Genomic DNA, 12,766 nt, shown 5'->3' with positions numbered 1-12,766 from the left:
GTCTAAGAAGGCTTGAGTCAAGATAAGGATGACACAAAGCTAGATGATACGAGCCTGGTGAATTCAAGATACGGGTTATTCAGATGATAAGGTCACATTTCCTCGAGCTAGGCATCAAGTCTTTTGGGACGAAGGGATAAACGCGTATCTCTTGGTGTAATTTCAGTCACCTAGAATGCCATAGGGCTTATTCAGATCAATGATTGCAAAACAGTTATCTATATTCCCGCTCTGTGTGTAAGATAGTGGTCTCCTTGTAGATCCCCGTAAGGGACGTATTCCCGCTTAACCCCAAACACTCCTTGGACTCTCTTACTAAGCTGGCTTTAGGGACGATGGTAGAAGTACCGGGCCGCCTCGATATGCTTCCCTCTCTTGGTCCACCATACTAACATAGCAGACTCCTCGACATACTTCCCTCTCCCGGTCCACCATACTAATATAGCAGACTCCCCGATATACTTCCCTCTCCTAGTTCACTATACTAGTATGCCTAGTAAGTCAAGACGGTCGAGGCGTTACCCTGGGATAACGGTGACTTGTTCCATTTCGTAGAGGAAAACGACCTCGGTAGGAAGCAGGCCAGAAGGTTGAGGAAATACCATTTTAGATAGATCAATATAATAAAATACCTTGAACGCAAGGCCTTGCTGTTGTAGACAGTGCCTTAGAATGCAAATATAGGCGCAGCCTCGCCGCGTGACGCGCCGAGCATTCATCGACGTCTTTGGAATACAAGTGCTATCTACTCGAAAGGATGTGATCCTACAATAGAAATGGATCTCTTGGTGCTTCTTCTCCTCGTTTCCCGTGTCCGTGCCACAATGATCCAACCGTGCAGGAAGCTCAGTACCGTCGGCACCGTACCCGATAGTACGTTCATCGTAGCAGGCGGAGTACTACCAAAAACCCTTCGCTAGACGACAGTACGCGTCAGTTAATGGCCAGTTATACTTCACGTCCATATAGACCCCGCTGGCCGACCGCTTATCGGCTACGTAGTTCAACAGGGCGGGTAGAATGCGGTCGGCGACTATTTTCATTGCGATAGGAGCTTGGCGCTGGCAGAAGTAGGTCATTCTCTGCAAATCATGGAGTGTGAAGATAGACCGAGGCTAGACATGGCACCGCTTAGCTTCTTAGACTGCCTACCCTAGCTTGCGGGCCAGGTGGTACGCTCGTTGTACCGCCGGGACGAGGCACTCCTTGTGGTGGGCTTCACCCGTAGCGAAGCAGGGCAGAGACTCAGAGGTGCCAAAGTCAACCCAGATTTCGCAATTCAGAGAGAATAGTTGCTTAACAACCGACTTTTCAATATTGGATATGTCCGACACCGCCAAACGGACTTGAAAGCCTCGTCGGCCGATGCCATTAATCCACTTGACCACGGACCAGTCGACCGTATCCAAACACCAAGTTTTGCCTACCCGAGACGATAAGTACACGGCGGCGATAATCACGTGCTACGTATTTGCTAGGCCCCCGGTCAGAAGGAGATTAAGGTCTCAGAGCGATATATACAGCACGACTTTGCCAGACAGTGTGAAGAGACAGTTGTTCTACAGATAACGATCGAGTATCGGATCCGACAGCACTGCGCGGCGCCAGACCCTCCGGCGGAGTGCACCGTTAGCAAAATTTACCTGTTCGCCGCGATGGGTAGTCAAGTCATCCTGTAGATGACGGAAAATGTTTATCTATAGCTTCGTTGGTAGCTGCGGCAGCGTTTTTCGGCTTTCTAGGATCGATCGTGCCCTATCTAAGGAGGCCTGGTCGTATGTTTTTGTCTTGGCTGCCCATTTCTCGATTATGGTATTCTTGGATTCGATCTTAGGCACGAGGAAAGGAAGAGGTGAGCGCGAGGCCGACATTTTCGACGAAGGCCCTACATTGATACGCCGTTAGTGGCACGATAAATAGAAGGGCAAAGTATATACTGACCAAGAGGAAGGATAAAAAGGGTGGAATGATAGTGCCGGACGTTTAGGGCCCCAATGTAATGTTGTGGTGTCTAGAAAGGCAAGGGAAGTTGAGAAATGGGTCGCGATAGAGAAGCGTTTCAGGATACTGGGAGCTTGAAATTCAGAAGGATTTTGGGGGTTAGTATATCGGTATGCTGAAAGCGTGATTCGATCATTTGTTTACGGTGCGGCAGTAGGGCATCACTTTAGATCAATCTAGTCTTCACTACTTTTGATCAACCTATTCTCACTACTTTAGATTAACCTAGCGTTTATAGATTACCCCATTGTCTTAACAGCCATCTCCCTATCAATATTCTCCCACCAACTATCCTCCACTATCACTCGCACTACTCCTCTTATCATATCGATTGCCTCTTTCTATCTCACAGGAGCTTTTCCACCGTGACGCCACCATGGTTCCTAAATCCATTAAGGGTGGAAAGTCCAAGGTCGCCGTGAGTTATCTCCCTAGTCTAGTGGAGATAGAACACCTTGCTAACAAACTCTTTTTAGGCAGGCTCCCTTGGAGCAAAAGTTGCTAGGGGAAGAGTTCTAGGTCAGAGCACCTCTCCAGTGACTAAGACGTTAACCACTGTTATTGAACCCAATGGCGATATTAAGATAACCGTCACTAGTGAGACGAAAATCCCACTGTCCTATTGAATATAAACTAACTTCTAAACAGTGAACAAGACTAAGCGCGCCATTGTCGAGATAAGCTCCAGCTCCAGCTCCGGCTCTAGCGATAGCGACAGCGATAGCGACGCGAGGTAGGCTGTGGCTGCGGCGAAATCCACCCTAAAGTCCAGCTCTAAGAAGATCTCCACCCCAAAGTTAAGCTCTAAGAAGACTTCTACCCTAAAGTCTAGCTCCAAGAAGACCTCTACCCTAAAGTTAAGCTCTAAGAAGACTTCTATCCTAATGTCTAGCTCTAGCTCTAGCTTCGGCGATAGTGACAGCGATAGCGACAGCGATAGCGACGCGATGTAGGCTACGGCTGCGGCGAAATCCACCCTAAAGTCCAGCTCCAAGAAGACCTCCACCCTAAAGTCAAGCTCTAAGAAGACTTCTATCCTAATGTCTAGCTTCAAGAATACCTCTACCCCAAAGTTAAGCTCTAAGAAGACCTCTACCTTAAAGTCTAGCTCTAAGAAAGCTAGAATTGCTTAAGACAATGATACGCTTATGAACCTGGCCCCGCTATCTAAGAAGATTAAGAAGAACTGTACGGCTAGTTATGGCAAAGTGTATATGGCATACCTCGAATAAGCAATTTACGCCTCTATCTCTAGTAGTTGGAAATATCGTCCTTAAAGGGCCGAATGAAGAACACTAGTATTACTGAATGGTAATTTATACTAAATGGACCTCCCTAAGAAATGTAATTCCTACTTTCTGCCCGATCTATTTCCCTAAAAGCACATCACTGGGTGTATACCGAAAGCGTGCTGCATGCTGCGTACTGCATCCCTTGAAAGCAAGCATGCTTGATGCTGCGTGCTCGATGCTGCGTGCTTGGTGCTGCGTGCTTGGTGCTGTATGCAGCGACACGCGCAATGGACAAGGCAATGTGCTAAATAGAGGTAATTCGGTCGATTCTACCGGTGTCTTTCTAGATGGATTGTAGTCCCTATGCTCAGTCGGTGCTGATCATTCTGCTTGATTCGTTGCTGGCTTCTATGGCCTTCCCTCTAGCCTTCCACTGGTTCTATGGGTTGAATTTTAGCGTGCTTGCCCGATACCTTCTCTTTTAGCCTGGGGGCTTTGACTTCGCGTTTCCGCTTTTTGCGGATGCGGTCGACCTGGGCCCCGACGTGCTGAATGCCGACCCGGACCTACCGGTTTCCCGGTGGGCGCTTCTTCCCTAGAGTTGGTACTCGCTCTGCGTGTTCTTTTTTTGCTCTTGCGGGAGATGGTAGTCTCGTTGGCCCTTTCACTTCAACGTTTGGCGGTCGTAGATGACCGGGGATTTCTACGTGGAATAGATATAGTAGAAAGGGTCTTAGATTCTATGTCCGTAGATAGGTCTTCATCGGTAGCCGGGTTAGAGAGATAAAGACTGTGAAAAGACAACGCGGATGTGGATGAAGACGGAGAAAGTACCTATCGATGGCGACCTAGTAGATATTCAGTATATGATGTAGTAAAGTCGGTTGATTTATACGTGGTTAATACTTAAAGTTGATTCGAGCCTCGATGGCCGGAGACGCCGACGAAGGTCTTGTATTTAAGCCACTAGTGGACGTGCTAGACGTGCTGGAGTTATCGTTATCGTCGTCGAAGAGGGCGTTCTTCTCTGACTATTTGTGGCTTAGGTCAGTTCGCATTTCGATAGGATACTATCCTTATATGTTAATATTACTATGTTAAACTTACCGCTTAATTTCGGACCTATATTGGTATAAAGATAAAGGAATAATCACTGGCTGACTGCTAGGCCGACCGAGCCGGAAGAACCTGGTAGGCTTGGAATGATGGTATAGTAAGGTGGTTGAATGTCGAAGTGTAAACACCCCAAAGTAAAATGGCGGTTATTTGCGTAGTAGTGACGTTAAGCACAAAATCTCGTTGTTTCAAATTTCTCGTGGACGCGAAACACTTTCAACTAGAAATGGCACCATTAGTCGTACCAATCTATTAGGGCTGCCGAGTAAGTGTGTTAAGAAAATATTCGGGTATATTGGTATACGGAACAGGACAGAATCAGAGGGAAGTACGCTAAGGAGCCTATCATATTAATATGGTAGACTTAGGAGGGGAAGATTATCGACAGGGAAGACGAGAGGGGAGATTGTTAAGAGGGAAAACGAGAGGGAAGACTGTCGAGCGGGAAGACTATCGAGCGGGAAGACTATCGAGCGGGAAGATAATCCTGCCATGCTGCTTTTTTAGAAAGGTTCGACGTAATATATCAAGGTATTATATTTATCAATACACTAGAGTGAACGAACTTCAAGTTATTCCCTCTGTCACTCTCCAAATATTCGAGTCAAGTCTCTCTACACAACGATATCGTAGTCAACCACTAAATTACGATATACCCTTGCCTTCCCTTACCCTTTACCCTTGCCCTCTTTTGTTCCGTGGCAGATGCTAAGTTTATATACAACACTCAACGCGCGGTAAGGGTAACTACTGGTGGAATAGGCGTTCTTGCAGTTATATCGCGCTAACTCTTTTTTGTACTCTTGATACAAACGTTAGTGGTCCGGACCAACCGTGCGCGTAAGAAAACATACCTCCAACAATCTGCTGTACTTGGCCTGGTCCTTAGATGAGCCCCAATCCCACGGCCGCCGTCGTTCCTACCAGAGGGTCGCGAGGACACTAGCTTTGCCGACAAACTCTTTGGCCGGATCTTCGTTCGTGGTGGACGGGTATCGAAGCTTGAGCAGCGACTACCTTATGGTCTAGACTAGGTTTCTAGTGTCCCAATGTATAGTGCTAGTCATCAGGACGTCGGTGAGCGAATATAGCGCGTGGATACGACCCGGCGGGATTACGAGTGTATCTCCCGGACGTAGGAGGATTGCTATGAGGCGCTAGTTCGGACAGAGCTATTCGGATTCTACCTATGCCGCGATCTCATTATCCTCGAGGTGCGGCCACGTTAGCCAAAGCTTTTCCCCCTCGTCGTAGGTAATAACGGTGATAACCCCGTGATGGTCTATATACGGCATAGAAAAAACCCCTTTCTTCCCGCAGATCTGAAACCCCTCGCAGCTGGATAGATCCTTAGGTTCGGAATCCACCTCTTTCTCGGCGCCCTGGCTCCCCGTCACTACCTTCATCACCTGGTAGTTGGACTCTTGGGCGAAATACTAGGGCTGAGGGTTCGCTTTAAAATAGTGGAGGTTCAGGAAATTCAAGGGCATCTCCGAATCGGCACGGAAAAGTTCGATAGCCTTTGAGCCAATTATAGGCTCGGGCAGGACGTCGTTATCGCCTTCGGCCGCTCTTTCGTAGGTGTGGACGTCGATGTTTAGCTTGGTGCTGAGATAGTCGAGGTAGTTATTCAGTTGGAGTAGGTGTGGTGCATAGGTGGCCAGGTCCTTTGGAATCAGTATGGGGATCATCGGCGTACCATTCTTGAGCAGCGTATACGCGTTCTTGTCGGACGTGTACACTAGGTCGTAACTACGTGCCTCTGTATCGAAGTTTTTCGGTGTTATCGCCTGTGCCACCTTTTCGCTGTAAGGGATATATATAGGGAGGAAAGCCTTTTTTATGGCTAGCCGATAGAGGGGTAGTTCTCGCGAGAGTCGGTTACCGCTGCTATCACCAATAGTCCGTTGTAGGTTACGTAGTTGGCGATATGCCCGTTTCTGCGCGGCCCGACAAAGTTGGAGATAGTCACCCGCAAAGGCAGGCTTAGTAGTGGTGGACGCCGCGCGCTCGGAGCCAGCATTCTGACTGTCGACCTTAAGCTCGTAGATGATATCTTGGCCTAGATGGACGTGCTCGTAATATTGCTTAATATGTCTACTCAGCTGGCTCTTGATAAAACTACGTCGATATGACCGGCACCTTAGGCGTTGGCCCTTGAATTGACGTTTTAGGATTTCCGGGTATTTGCGTTAGATATAACGACTTAAATTTCGAGTGTATAAGGGTTCAGGACACCACGGACACTATTCTTTCTTCGCCATCGTAATGTAGTCGTGAGACAAAGGGATGAAGGATCTGATGGACTAAGGAAGGAGGGAAGAAGAGTGAAATTGCGATTATTATTATATTTCTTTTGTTTGTGGTGATTAAGTGGTTGGGTGGGCGGCCTACGCGACGCTACGCTAAGCCTTCCAAAAGTTTGGGGGTGCTGCTATACTAGTATAGAGAAGCTACTTTGTCATTCATTTCTACACAATCAGCTCCGCGGCAACCCACGAAATCAATATAAAGGATATCTTACGAAGTAACCATAGCTCGTTATCCCCTAGGGTAGAGGCTAATAGGCATATAAGTAGGAAAACCCACCGAAAGCGTAAGCAAGGTCCCTCACGATATTACAAGATCCAATATAACCCTCCGATACACTTAAAACATAGGACGTTAGAATAGTTAACAGCACGAATTCGTGCAATGGGAGCAAGAACAATTGAGCCCGAGGCCAGGAAGACTAAGGTCAAGAAGGCCAAGGCAGGCAAGAACAAGGCAGGAAAGAACAAGGCAGGCAAGAACAAGGCCGATAAGAACCAGGCAGATAAGAAGAAGACCTATAAGCAATAGAGCAAAAAGCCTCGATGTACTATAGGTTATATGGTTAATGGGACAGTCAATGGAAGAGAATCACAGCCAATCGTCAGATCAATTACCTCTACTCAAAAGAGTTACAATAATCGGATCAGGGCCGCCCAGAAGGAAATGCGGTCAAATTAGGTAGGATAGTACTATGGTACCGTGAATAATGATAGCCAATACAACTTGTTCCGTCCCTTAACGGGTATCGATTTATCCTTCCCTTTTAAGTATGGACGCGATAGAAGATAGTATATAACCGAGCCGTTTAATTAGTAAAGTCCCATCAGTGTTAGATTTCCCGTACCTTCCCCTTAGGAAATATACTATCGTAGAGTACGAACGCCCTATTAACCCTCTAGACCGCGAAAAAGTGTGAACCTCGACCGCGACCCGCCTAAAAAATAGTACCCTAAGTATAGTACGATATCTTAGTGTACTGACGGTGGCGGTCTATGTAGCTTAGCGTTAATGGCATAAACGGGTCGGAAGGTTAACGGTGCCGGGTTACCTTAAGATTGTCGGCAAGGTGGACGATTATAGTGGGTAGCATTCGATCGAGGACTTGTAAAATCGATATCTACGTCCGTGTACATCTATCTACATTGGAGCAACCTTCAGTGGGTCGCTAGCGAGACTGGTGAGTTTAGAATAGCTCTAAAACATAGTCGTTGGTGGCGAGGCTTGAAATGGTGATGCTTAACCGTCGGGTTGGTACCAAGGCTGCGCCGCAGCGGACCTTGTCGTCGTAGCAGTAGACTACCCGCGCGCATATATAAGAACATTGGGGCAAACCCGCTAGGAGGGTATCGATTACGCTGTGTAGGGGCAAAGGATTTGGCGTAGGTCCGAATTTGTCCGGGTCGTAGTTGTGCAGGGCGGTTCGAAGAGTGTCCCTAGCCGCCCCGCGACTCTCGATGCTAAGGTTACCCTATTTCCTTAGCGATACCCTCCGTATAACCTAACTAGGTAAGGGCAGTTCTCGTCGACGGCTTAGTGTCACCTAGTCGAGCTGTACTCTCTAGGTATCGAGTATATTCCTGGTAAAGATAAGATAGTCAATAGCGCAGAAGTTTTGCGACTAGACTGGCCCATAGAGATATCTTTTTACACTATTACCTTTACTTAAAGGGATAGTACTATCGACGTAGTTCTAAGTCGCCTAAAAATCTCGGAAGACGGAGCATTCCTTGCCCTCGATGTACTTAAACCATCTTTCGTTGGGTAGCGCGTTAACGCTACGTTTGACGGCTCGACGACCGAGCTGCTCGAGGATATATAAGGTAGTTGGGATTCGCTTACAGAGGGTCTTGATATCTAAGGCGAGGGCGGAGAGATCGATATCTAGAATATTTTTCCGTGATGCTCTGTACAACGCTTAGTTAGATATAGCCTACTCGAGGTCCCTCTAATAATTTATCGTCGCCACTTACTCTTTTTGATGGTTATTGAGCCACCAAACCGCCTCGACCGTGAAAAGCTAAGGTATACTTCAATTGGCGCGATTGTCGTCGTCGAAGTCTTTAGATCCGGGAGCTCGTGGTTAAAGATCTCGTCCAGTGGCTAGGCAGTAATAAGTAGGGCGACAAAAACACCTCGACCAAGCATAAGTCCGAAGGTGAGGGATTGGAGGTCTAGCATATCAGTATGCTAAGGCCACCGTTTTAGCCGCCATATTTGCATATCTGACCGCGCGTCTTTAACTTCCCTAGGCACTCCCACCCTCTCTTCAGATTTCTCTGCTGTGTTCCATAACCTTTCTTATTTTTTGAACCTAGTAACCCTTTTATACCCCGATATAACCGTCATATCTTTAAATATACCTGCCCGCGCCCCTTCCACTATAGCCGACCATCCTTTCTCTCAGCTAAAGAACCTTATGGACAAAAGGGCCTACTACCACCTAGTCTACATCGACCAAGGAGAAGTGGAAGGAGTATAGAAAGCCCGAGTGTCGGTAAAGACCGGTAGTGATGCCGGGAGCCCTAAACTGGCGGCTGAGGCGTGCGCACTAAAGAAGTCATAAGCAAAGAAGCTCGCCGTCGGCGTAGTGATGTAAAAGATCAACGAGCGTAAGTCGTCTATATCCTAGACCACTTAAGGCGATGGATGGGTAGTAATTAACGCGTCGAGTAGCTTTTATCTCTCTCTTCGATACGGATTCTGGATATTCCTTCGATGGTACGGTTGACGTCGTCGATATCGAACTAAAAATAACGAAGAAGTAAAAAAGAGTGCTAGAACAGGCTGGGGCTTATCTAAAGGCGCTCAAGGAATCCGCGCTTGGAGGATGTATCATCCTCTCGATCGACCTCGAAGTGGCAATTTCCACCTCGGGCGACGAGGTCTTGGAGGTCGGCATTGCTTGGGCACATCTATCCCAGCCGTGCACTTCGGAGCGTTGTTATTATCTAGTCGTCGAGGAAAATGCTCACCTGTACAATGCTGGTCGGTATAACCAGGTGGACAATTTTCTGTTTGGTTGTAGCGAACGCGTCAAGAAGGAGGACGTTACCGGGCGTATACACCGGATTATGCAGCCCCTGCTGGTATAGGCCAACAATGTCTGCCTCGTAGGCTATACCATCGGCAACGATCTTAAATGGCTACGTAACGTCAACGTCGACGTAGGCGAGATATTGGCCGGAGTCGAAATCTGCGACATTGGTCAAGCCTACTAGACAATAAGAGAAGAGACCTAGCTAACTGGCTTAGGCCGTATAATGGCTGCGTACTATCTCCCAAACCAAAACGCCTATAATGCGGGTAACGATGTATACTACGGTATATAGGTATACAGGAAGATAATGGAGACTTTTGAAGCCGTATAGTGTTCAGCCATAGCGAACGACGGTACTGCGGGCTAAATACTTCGACCTTGCTAGGTGTTCGTCGATTATGCGCTCGAGCCTGGATTCTTTATATACGCGTGTAGATCTTATTGGTTTCATTAGATTAGAATAATAAAAGGTAAAGCCTACACTGTATTGTATAGAGTTAGCCTATTAAGTCTAGCTCCCTTTTCCCTTTTCGTGCCTATATCGATGCCAGTCCGATTGACTGCCTCCACGTATATCGTCATTTAGAAGAAGTTGTCCTGAAGATGATGACTAAAATCTACGAAAGAGATCTACATATAAACCCCTAATTAGTGGTTTTGGTTACTATACCGTGGGAGGGATCTACTTGGCAGCCTCGAGTTGATTAGGGTGGTTTCGAGGCTAGAAGGAGATTAAGGAGACTGCTATATCAATATAATAGGGTAGCAAGTAGCAAGGGGAAGTTTATCGAGAGGGGGACGAGTATCGAGGAGTCTACCATATTTATATAACAGGGTAGCAAGTATCAAAATCGACCGTTATAGCAAAGTTAAATAATCTGGTCAATCTCTTAAGAAATGAAGCTACCGAAGAAGGCACTACGATTATATAATTGACATGAATTTATCAAAGCGCCTCCTAATCTTCTAGTACTTTAGATGGACATTTTGACCTACTCCCGAATGCGCTAGTATCTTTACTCCAATTTTTGATTTAGTTATCCTTATCAAAGGTCATTAAATCGATGACGCTATCCGTGACGGTCTCGGCCTTCTCTTGATACTTAGGCTACTTATTGCCTTCAACGGAGGTAGACGATGTAACGGAGGTGGATAATAACGACTCGTATTCCGACTCGCTGCCGCTTTCGAGGAGATCGTTCCGAAATTGAGGTTCTTCATCTAGTAAGGTCTTAGTTAGGTTGTATTGTAGGGTTAAGTCGGAGTTAGGAGTTAATGGACTCACTACTCGGCTCGGAGAGGATGGTATACTAAAGAGTATGCATCGCGGTTAAGGCGACCTTGGCTTTCGCGTACTTCTTGCCCCCACTAGTGGCGGTAAACGTCTAGGTCTGTAGGCGGCTGGTGTAATATGCAACGGTAATAGTCGCTCGATAATATCCACTGCCGACTTCCTTAAACTGGAATTCCATATTCTATAGATAGCGTTTCTGCCGTAGCTAATTCAATTGTAAGACGGGATAGTTAGTGCTAAATACGAGGTATAGTATAATGGAAAGAATCGATTGGAGAAGAGACCGATATATGGTATAATAGGGGTGGACGGGACTATATCTAATAAAAAAGAAAATAGTCTGGTAGTGGTGGTCTCGACATTGCGGTATTGACATATCCCAATTCTTTTCGGGCCTTAGCGCAATATACCGGTATAACAATCAATCTTCCCCGCCGTGGTCCACTATACTTATATGGTAGGCCACTCGACAGCCTTCCATACTCGACAATCTTCCCTGCCTTGATCCACTATACTGATATGGTAGCCCCTCGATATCCTAACCCTCGTCGTCCTTTTCTACGGCTAAGCCGTCCGAAGGGTGGTCCGGCCAGTCCTTCTGTAATAGCGATGAGCGGGATGTATTGTATTAAAGGGCGAGAAAGGCTCGCTTAGCTATTTGGATCAATACTTGCTAGTGGTAGATTGCCGTATATGGGCTAAATTTTACTTTGTTGGATTGTTGGACTGATATGCTTGGGGGGGGGGGGGGGGGGGAGGGGAATCGAAGATGTCACTGGTATATGGCAGATATTGTTTAAGAACGTTTCTGGCTTAATTTATGTTGTTTTCTAGATGAAACAACGGGTATACTCTATGGGTATGACTCCATTATCCTATTTCCAAGAGTTATGGTGGCCGAAATCGTAGCTAGATGGCTCTATCTTGCGGCTAGGTGAGAAGCTATCACTTCACAGATTTGGCACTAGTCTTCTTGCCGCGACCTTTCTTGCTTGCTTTCGTGTGTTTGCCTCTACGCTTACGTTTATTGCTAGCGGTTAGGCTCGGTATTAACTTGGTTGAGTAGGGCCTTAATAAGACTTTGCCTTTTACTGTGTCTTGCAGTGTTCGACTAAGTGACTTCTTACTCGGCTGCTCGATAGGTATGGCCTCTAATAAGCGAAAGGTAACCTTTGCCTTCTTCTTCGGCTTCACTTTATTGGCACTATCATTACTCTCTTCTGCTTTAGATTGCTTATTGTCACTACTGCTGCCCTTATTATCTTCCTCGTCGCTTTCATTATCTTTCTCGTCGCTTTTATTATCTTCCTCGTCGCTCTTATCTATATCTTCGTTGGTACTGCTGTCGTCTCGCTCGGCGTCCTCCAAGCCTTCCAAATTATTAGTTATTAGTATGAGGGAAGAGAAGGACGACAGTTCTTACAGCGTGCAATACACTTGTAGACCTTCGTTCGCGCTGCCTAACTATCCTTGACCCCTTTGATATACTGCTGTGATAATGCGTGGACCTATATTACCAAAGTTAAACGTATATTATAATGATACTCTTCGATAATTTCCTACCTTACGAATAGACTTCTTAATATCGTTAAGGTTAACCTTCTTTGCCTTCGCTATTGTGTATCGAAAGCAATATTTGATAGACTCACTATGTCGCGAAACTCTAGACGACCTTTAAATAATGGACGATAACTAGGTGGAATAGGGTTTATGAAAATTTAGGGTAGGAAGACAGTACCTTTACGGTACTAAATTTATGCTAAGGCCGCTATT

At 46.5% G+C, this 12,766-nt stretch overlaps 2 protein-coding genes across 2 annotated transcripts; one reads left to right on the top strand and one right to left on the bottom strand.

The window, feature by feature from the left end:
- Positions 1-2,377: 2,377 nt before the first annotated feature.
- Positions 2,378-2,738, top strand: PV05_02595 (uncharacterized protein; the record flags this gene model as incomplete). The annotated part of the gene is made up of 3 exons (XM_013463175.1): positions 2,378-2,419; positions 2,478-2,598; positions 2,650-2,738. The coding sequence occupies 3 exons, from the start codon at positions 2,378-2,380 to the stop codon at positions 2,736-2,738; spliced, it is 252 nt and encodes an 83-aa protein (XP_013318629.1).
- A 3,047-nt stretch (positions 2,739-5,785) lies between these two features.
- On the bottom strand, positions 5,786-6,372 carry PV05_02594 (uncharacterized protein; the record flags this gene model as incomplete). Its single annotated transcript, XM_013463174.1, has 2 exons — positions 5,786-6,148; positions 6,235-6,372. 2 exons carry the CDS (start codon positions 6,370-6,372, stop codon positions 5,786-5,788), a joined length of 501 nt encoding a protein of 166 aa, XP_013318628.1.
- Positions 6,373-12,766: the final 6,394 nt, after the last annotated feature.

This window comes from Exophiala xenobiotica, assembly GCF_000835505.1.
Source record: "Exophiala xenobiotica strain CBS 118157 unplaced genomic scaffold supercont1.2, whole genome shotgun sequence".
Classification (NCBI taxonomy): Eukaryota; Fungi; Ascomycota; class Eurotiomycetes; order Chaetothyriales; family Herpotrichiellaceae; genus Exophiala; species Exophiala xenobiotica.
This window is presented reverse-complemented; position numbering and strand designations above follow the sequence as displayed.